At 39.9% G+C, this 9,361-nt stretch overlaps 1 protein-coding gene across 1 annotated transcript in view; it reads right to left on the reverse strand.

Annotated features, from left to right (window-relative positions):
* pipox (pipecolic acid oxidase) overlaps nucleotides 1-7,916 on the reverse strand; it is a gene marked incomplete at its 5' end in the record, with an annotated part of 52,811 nt that extends 44,895 nt beyond the window's left edge. Inside the window, 2 exons of the mRNA XM_079224456.1 lie at nucleotides 4,522-4,670; nucleotides 7,806-7,916. Coding sequence (XP_079080582.1) covers nucleotides 4,522-4,670; nucleotides 7,806-7,916 — 260 coding nt within the window. The remainder of the gene's footprint in view (nucleotides 1-4,521; nucleotides 4,671-7,805) is intronic.
* Between the last annotated feature and the right edge of the window lie 1,445 nt (nucleotides 7,917-9,361).

Here is a 9,361-nt window from a genome sequence, read left to right on the forward strand (position 1 = left end):
GTTGCTATTCTTATCTCAAGCAAACTACATTTTGAAAAAGTATTTGAAATGGGAGACAAGGAGGGCCGATAAATTTTGGTAAGGGGGGATATAGGGGAGATCCTGTTACTCTGTTTAATATATATGCACTCCCAGGAAGCGATGTAGGTTTTTTCCCGAAAATCACCAATATCATGACAACAGAAACAGAAGGCCTCTTGATATGTGGGGCGGGACTTAAATATACACCTACAGCCAAAGTTAGACTCCTCCAGCAGGAGAACTCATGAAGTGAAATCCATATATAAGAAAGTCAACACACTTTTTGAGGAAGTTTGTCTAATTGACATATGGAGAGACCTCTTCCCTAACAGAAGGGATTACACTTATTATTCTGCCCCTCATTCCTCATTCCACACAAGAATAGATTATTTTATAACATTTGGAAAAGATAAGGATACAATTTTGTGGGATACTTTAAAGGCTGTCCTAAGAGGAAAACTTATAGCAATATCCTCTTATAAAAAGAAAACAAGGAATACAATGCTTGAGGGGTTGTACAACAAACTAAATTGAGTTTAGCGCCAGATACATTAGGGGAAATTAGAAGAATTAGAAACAAAATTAACAGTTTGACTACACAAGAAAATCAAGAGACACTATGAAAGTGGATCCAAATCAATGAAAATACTAGCATGGAAATTGAAAAAGAAGATGGCAGAAAACACAATCCACAGAATTAAGGATCCAAGAACAAAAGGGATAAAAAATAGACTAAGTGAAATTCAGGAAGCCTTTGAAGCATTTTACAAAAATCTATACTCTAAAGTTCCGGGGGGAGATGTAACCCAAATTGATAGCTATCTAAATTCCCTAAAGTTGCCCACTTTAAATGAAGACCAAAATAAAAGTATGACGGCAGACATAACTCAAGAGGAACTAGGATCAGTAATTAGTAGGTTAAAATTAAGCAAGTTTCCAGAATCAGATGGTTACACGGCAGAGTGGTATAAGGAAAAACAAGCTGATCCCGGTGATACTTCCCACACTGAGTTGGGCTTTAAAACAGGCGCAAACACAACCCAGCTGGAAAAAAGCAATAATCTCAGCTATCCCGAAAGAAGGCAAGGATAAAATGGAGTGTGGATCATTTAGACCAATATCGGTCCTAAATATAGATTATAGATTATTCACTTCCATCATGGCAAGACGATTAGAGGAGTTTTTGCCCATGCTGATACATAATGATCAGACAGGAATTATACAACAACGCCAAACACAAGATAATATACGAAGGACAATACACATTATGAATCATATACAAAAAAACAAGATAGAAGCAATAGTGATAAGTGTGGATGCTGAAATGCTGAAAAGGCTTTTGACTGTTAACTGGGCTTTCCTCTATAGAGTCCTTCACAGAGTTGGTCTACATGACACAATTATTAAAACGATTCAGGCATTATATGACAATCCCACCGCCAGAATTAAAATCAATGGATATTTATCGAACAGTTTATATCTGGGCATCGATATTACAAAACCTGCAGAATATAACTATGATCCACTAATAAGAAAAATTAAGGAAGACATAGCAAGATGGAACTTAACTCCTTTTCTAAATCTCACTGCGAGGATTAAATCCATTAACATGAATGTACTGCCCAGACTACTCAGTATCTATTTCAAACTCTGCCAACAGAGATTAAGCAAAAACAATTCCATGAATGGGACAAGATGTTAACTAGGTATATTTGGACAGGTAAAAGACCCAGGGTCCGTCTCAAAACCTTACAACTACCTAAAGAAAAAGGAGGATGCGGCCTACCGTCTCTTAGGGATTATTATTTGGCGGCACAGATGAGAGCTGTAATATGCTGGTGCAACCCATCGTATAAGGCTCAATGGAAAAACATTGAAGAGAAAATAACCTCCACCCCATACAGGCAATCCTAGCTGATAGCAACCTACAAAGTCACATAAATACTACTGATAACCCATGGTTGAAGTGGACTCTTGAAGTATGGAAAACCAATATAAGAGAACACAAATTAGAGGGAGACATTGTCACACTTAAATGGTGCGCGTATGATTCCGACTTCACACCGAATAAATTGGATACTAGATTTAGGGATTGGACAGCGACAGGAATAACAGCCATATGCAAAATAATGAAAGGAGGCACACTGCTAAGTTTTGAAACTCTTAAAGAGAAACACTCACTAGAAAAACAGGACTTCTAGCGATACTTGCAGATGCGACACTTTGTGAATACGAAGATGAAAATATGACAAAGAGTACATATCTAATAGAACTGATTAGAAAAGCATATAACTCAGATATAGGCAGTAAAATCATCTCAAAATGTCTCTTGAATTTTAAAACACATTCAACCTCTTATATTAAAACAAAATGGGAGAAGGAGGGAGGAATGACTATATCCGAGGAAGAATGGACAGCAATATGTAAAGTTCAATGGAAGTGTACCAGCTCGCAGACATGGAAAGAGTTTGGTTGGAAAAATGTGATACGGTATTTTATTACACCCTCAGAAACGGCACTATGATAGAAACCCTCCTGTTTGCTGGAGAGGATGTGGGCATCAAAATGCAAACCATTATCATATTTTCTGGGATTGCCCTGCAATCGTAGACTACTGGAGAGGGATACCCACCGCCCTACAGAACATGTTTGAAGGTGAGATACCTCTGGAAAGTAAGACCATGTATCTGGGATATTTACCTGACACATTGTCAAAAAGAGACTATTTAAAACATGTACTGCTTGTGGCTGGCAAAAAGACTCTCACCAGGAAATGGTTATCACAAGAGAGCCACACTCTGAGTACATGGATGGGCATTACAATGTACATTTACAACATGGAGAAGATAAACGCATCTGTCAACCACAAACTGGAAAAAAAAAAGTGGGATATTGGAAAAAATGGGTTGCATACATGGCACCCCATAGACCTGATTTTGTTTTCATGGATTAATGAATGAGAACGAGGACAGATCGCTCCCTAGTTATACATCGTTTTTCTTTTTGTTCTTTGTTTCTTTCTGTTGATTGTTCTGTTTTTTTAAAAATTAAAAAAAGTAAATACTTTTTTTTTTTTTGAAGAAACCCTGTTCAGTCTGTCTGTCTGTCTGTCTGTCATCCTCCTCGCTCTGTGTCAGTACTACCCACACAACAAAAAACAACTGTGCGCAAAAAAATATATATTTAAAAGCTCAGTCGATGATAGGCAACCAATCAGATGTGACAATGTGAATTCTTAGTGGCGGACACCCCTACAGTACAGTTAGTTGGTCAGTCTGTAAACTGTTATGGATCACACAAAATACTTTGCTATTAGCCAAATTTGCATTCAGACCTAAAATTGCACTGCATTCACTAAAACAAAAAAGCAAGTATCTGCGTGGTTGCAAGAAAATATGCCATGGAAATAGAAATAGAATCAAATTAAGTCAGTTGGAAGGAAGGATAATGGACTTTTAAAAGGATCTAAACATTGGCATTTGACTGAACAAATGACCAATGGACAGCAGAGCAGCTCCAGTGTGAAGTTATTGAGTCCCAGAGTGTGAGGTTGAGAAAAATAGGGTCTGATTCAGTAGATGGCTGACTCGCCCTTAGCCAGCAGTGTTTTCTAAAGGCTGCTCCGACATCTGTCAGCTGCCATAAGGCACAGACAACACCAGCAAAAAGCTTCAGCCATTCATCAGAACATTTTATGACTGTCTCCCTGTGTGCTTGTGTGTTTACGAGTGTATGACGGAGGAAGGAAAAGCCACGCAAGTGTAGGATCGTAAATATGATACCTCATCTAGTGCAACCTGTGAGACATGGTGATTGGTGGCACAAGTTCAGCTTCTAGATGTGCCCACATGTTGCCATGTATGTGGAGAACATTTTCAGCTTTTTTTTTTAGGTTTTAGCTTTGCTCCATTCCTTGTACGATTGGCTCCATCTATCCCGGAGGCAGCGGCAGTAGTGGGAGGCATTGCTCACACCAGCTTCGCCTGGGTATTTCTCATGGTGATGAACACCTTTTTTTCAAACCCAAGGGCACAGGTGGCTTTCAGTTGTGGACTAATCAGTCATGAACTGCAGACAGGTGCATCGAGGGACGGGGGGGCGCACTGTGTTTTAAGGGAACATAACGTGGTCTTGTGTGGCTTGGTCCCACAAACTATTACCCTGACACGTGATTAATGAATCAATGTGTTCTATGGTACTGAGAACAAACAGAGATTATATGGCCAGGAAAGTGCCGAAGGAGGGTTGCTCACAGTTTTATACCACTGCCATATTTACAAACAACAACACACAATATTCCACATTGCAAGGCATGGGAGCTGTCAAGGGGTGATTCCGTGATGCCGGAGGTAATGAGAAAGTCATGCATTTATGGCTCCCGTAGATGAGTTGCTGCTATTCTGCGTACATAGCACCTTTAATGTGACAAATCCCTGTGTTCTGGCAAAGCTTTTGTTATGTTTAATGGGTTTTTTGTGTGTGTTTCTGTTGACTGCTTACCTGTACAGTTTGACACCCGCCTCCCGCTCCAGCTGGGCCCACAGCTCGTAGCACTCCTCCATCATGTGGGTGTAGAAGTCCTGCTCGTAGGCCTTGCGGATGATGCGGGTCTGGCCATGGGAGCTGCCTCGGCTGTGGGGCAGGACGAACTGGAAGGATGAACATGGTAACATGTTCAAATGAAATGACTTTGATTTGGGAATAACGTCCAGGAAATGGCATGTGGACATCTAAACATTTTACCCATATGAGACAGTTCAACGTACCCTCACACAAGATCTCATCTCAAGAAAAGTAATTTCAAATGTTTCACGTGCAATCTTATAAATGTCCAGTAACAAGCCCCTGCAGTGCAGAACCTGTTGTCTAGGCCAGTGGTTCTCAACTGGTCTGGCTCCGGGACCCACCATCAACCCCTGAATGACAAGCCGCGACCCAAATCGAAGAATATTCTCAACTTCTCCAATTTATTTAATGAAAAGATGGTTCATTTTTAACCTGAGATAGTACAGAATATGTATGCTAACACAAAAACAAGTTTAATAACCAAAACGAGCAGCTGGTGGCGATGATAGAGAGAGAACTATTCCCTTTTACACTCAATTAGCTGCATTTTAATTAAAAAACAAAAACTGCATCTTCAGGACACAAGGTATTACAACATACAAAACTATTCAGAATCTTCAGATATTTTTAAACAGACTCAACAGCTTTCATGCACAAACTAAAAAGTCCAACAACTAAGAAGTAGTTTCAAAAAGACTCAAATGACCTAACTTTAACTGAGAACACACACTCACTGAATCTATGACAAACACTTTACTGTGGAACAAGTCACTGTCTTAAGGAGCAGCTTTTCCACTAACTCAAAATAAATTAAACAAAAGTGGAATTCAAAAGGATTCATATATACAACATGAACTCCTCTTGTGATTACCTCATCAGTAGGTAAATACTGAAAAACATTGTGCTTTACAGAAAATTAAGCAGCACTCAATTCTCCTCCCAACCCCAGAGTTTTTTCCTGTCAGTTGTGAATTTTATATTCAGTAGGCTGTTTAATTAAATGATCCTAAAAACCCAGAGTCTCCCCCATATCAGGATGGTTTGACCCAACCTGGCACACGCTGCTGAACACATGGAGGACAAGTGCACAACAAGTTGAAACCAGAGCCTGCAAAATAACGACACTCTGCTGCATAAAAAAGTCCTTTCAAAATAAAACCACAGGATGAAAAAAAAAAAAAACTCACTGGAGAATCACTGGTCTAGGCAACACAACTGCATTGTTAGGTTTAAGAAAAGGTGTTTAGGTTAAAATAAGTATGATTTGTTGTAAAATAACTATGTGTGTTACATAACTTGCGTTATAAAGACTTTTGGATTCCCATGGGACACATTCAGTGCCTACTGGCTGAGAGTCTTGTGTTTGTTCAACCTGTCCACCATACTACGTGTACTTTGTTGTTTTTTGACTTCCTTAGCAGTAGCCCTGTACATTTTGGCTCAACGTTACATGGGTTGTATATGAATTACCAGGATCCATCATGTGAGATTTTATTTTTTATTTTTAAATCACATTAAATACCAGGTTAGTGTTAAGTGTTATTTTTTGTCCAATACATTTTTTTAATTAGCAAGTTTTTGAGAAATAAAATTCTACCGATTAGATTTTTTTTATACTTGTATATACACACTATTTACTCTGCTGTCATGCTATGATTTGACACCTTGCCCACAGTGGACCGGAGTAGATCTGCAAATAGCACCTCTAAGTACTGATATGCATCGGGAATCGTTTTGCATCAAATCATGACCCCAAGAAACAAAACAAAACTCAAATTGGATTGGGAAATACTGAAAGATTTACAGCCTTAGTGGCACCTGCTCCTTAGTGTTTGAATGAGCATGTTGATTATTACCTAAGGGCACGGTCTTCTGGAGCTGAGACACTAGCGGACTGAGGACACACAAACCAAGACCTTCTGATTAGTGGTTTGTTTTTGGAGTGATAACACACTCCAGAAAGGGTGTGTATACAAATAATTGGGCATGTTTTTTGTGTCCAATAATGACAAGTAGGTGAAGCAGTTAAACACATCCTTAAAACAACTTTGACGCTGAGGGACCTGACACCTTCAGATTCACTGTTCGGCAATTGGTTTATAGTAATTTCATTAATCACAAATGTGTTTGTCAATATTATATGCACCACTAAAGAACATTACACCCAACATTGACAGGGGCCCTAAATCAGCACCTGCTTTATTAGGTAATGTCGAGGAACCTTCTTGTTCCTAAAAACCCATCACTTACACAGGTTTATATTGTGCACATGGTTTATTTTATTAAATAAAATTGAGCTAAATCAATTTACCACAAACTTGTAGCGGATTAATAACTAAATAAACGTTCATTACAGTTTTTTTTATTACAGCTTTACATGCAGGCAGTTACAACATTAATGTAATTAAGATAACAAAAGAGGAGTAGATAGCTGCCTGGCAACCTATGAATGCCCAATAATGCTAGCTGCTGCCTGCAACTATGTAAAGAACAGCAGCAGAAATTATGTGTTGCACTAACGTTCGGACTCTGACCGCCACGTTACAGCAAACATTTCAGTACAGAAAAAGCTCTTCCAAGTAGGATGGGTCAAAGGTGTCCTGCCCCGAAAACATGATTATGCCATTCATGTGCATGCACAATTCTTCATGGATATAGGCCTGTATGGTCTGTGCATGTAGTACCATTTCTACCATTGGTCATGCTGTATAATGATGAACAATGTCAGTGTATTACCTACTTTAATTGGTCTACTTGTGTTGATGCAAATGTTTTCTGGTGTGAGTTTGTTCTCATCACCTTCACCCAAACACTTTAAGAAGGCTGTGTTTAAATGCATGCATTGATGATATAATGAATCATTAAATGCCGTATAATTCCAGTGCTCGCTCCCAAATGTATTTGTCATGTATTTAATTTAGCTCTCCTTGAGTTGATCGCTGAAGCAAAAACGTTTGAAAACGCGCAGCTTTTACTTTGAAGGCCGTCTCTGTCGTGGCTCTCCACCTCTTTGACGCAATTTCTATAATTATAGTTGGATGATGAAACGAGTTTGTTTTGCTGCACGTTCTCATAAATAACACGCAGGAAGACCTCACACAATCAATACATTGCATTTTGACCAATGAAAGTAGGTGATACCCTGAACTGATATGATTCATGATCAACATGAACATGCAGACTCCCTCTACTCCGGTACGGTTCCCTGTGGGACACACCTGCTCCAGAAGCAGGGTCTTCTGGTTCCTCTTTGCCAGCTGATGGGCCGTGAAGGAGCCCTGGACCCCGGCCCCGATCACTATGCAGTCGTACTCTCCGCTGGCCGACATCCTGTCAACGTCTAGAGCTGACGCCACAGCGCGCGCGCTCATATGCTCCTTCTCCAAAAGCGGGACCGCCCATTTCAGACGAAGGGAGGTCGCACGCACGCGCAGGCTGTTTGCGCCACTGAGTAGTTGATGCTATGCTAGCGGCTCAGAGCACGCTCCATCAACCAGAAGCTGTAGGCAGGGACTGCGCCAGAGGGACAGCTAGAGTACCTGGCAGCAGTGGTGTATAAAGTACCCAAAAGCTGTACTTGAGTAAAAGTAAAGATACCTTACTGGAAAATTACTCCAGTAAAAGTAAAAGTCACCTATTAAGATACTACTTGAGTAAAAGTCTTAAAGTATCTGATATTTTCTGTACTTAAGTATCAAAAGTATTTTTCTGATATAAGATTTACTTAAGTATTGAAAGTAAGAGTACAAGTACATGATTTTAATAAAAAAGCAAAAGGTCTGAATTTTGAGAATTATGAAGTTTATTCTTTTAAGCGTTATGTTCAACATAATATATTTTACCTAAAGTATACTTTTGCATCTACTATGAACTTATCATCATAATTCTCCAAAAAGCAATATGACACTATGAAGGCGTTGTAACAGTGTGGTTATAAGTATGCTCATTCCGCCCGTACCGGGCCATGGGTTCCTTGGTACCGGGCCGTGGGTTCCTTGGTGCCGGGCCGTGGGTTCCTTGGTGCCGGGCCGTGGGTTCCTTGGTACCGGGCCGTGGGGCCCTTGGTACCGGGCCGCACAGAAAGAATGAATGAAAGATTAAAATTAAATTTAAAAAAAATCAAGGCCGGAAAGATGTTTTATTATGAAAAAGGACAGGATACATCCGTCTGTGGTAACCTCAGACGGAACCCCTTGACACATGTCAAGATGTTACGTTACTCTAAAAATGAAATCTAAGTCTGTTTCAACTCTGCCGGTGTTCTGGATTAAAACCAAGGCAGAGTATCCTGAGATCGCCAATTTCAACATCCTGTCTTTGTGCAGCGGGTTATAAGTTAAGAGTAGACTGGACTAAAGGTTTAGTTAGGAGTAGAGTCAGTAGACTGGACTAAAGGTTTAGTTAGGAGTAGAGTCAGTAGACTGGACATAACGAACACATGTCGGGTGTCGTTGTCTCCCGTCTCTCCGAGGTCGGACCCGGTCCGTGAACATATTGTCTTCACGTAACCGGTCCGTGACGCAATACAGGTTTTGGAGCGCTGGACGAGAGGATGTAGAGGGAAAATGCAGAATATTGTGATTCGCAAAACCAGCTTAGTGGAGTCTGTGTTCCACCACAGTCCCGGATGTTTTTTTTTTTTCTAAAGATAGATTTGATTTTGTAGCGAGTAACGAAGGTTTCAGGGGAAATGTATCGGAGTAAAAGTATCAGTTTTCTTTGCAAAATGTAGTGAAGTAAAAATAAAAGTAAACAGAAATATATATAGTAAAGT

Source organism: Taurulus bubalis (assembly GCF_910589615.1).
Source record: "Taurulus bubalis genome assembly, chromosome: 10".
NCBI classification, from domain to species: domain Eukaryota; kingdom Metazoa; phylum Chordata; class Actinopteri; order Perciformes; family Cottidae; genus Taurulus; species Taurulus bubalis.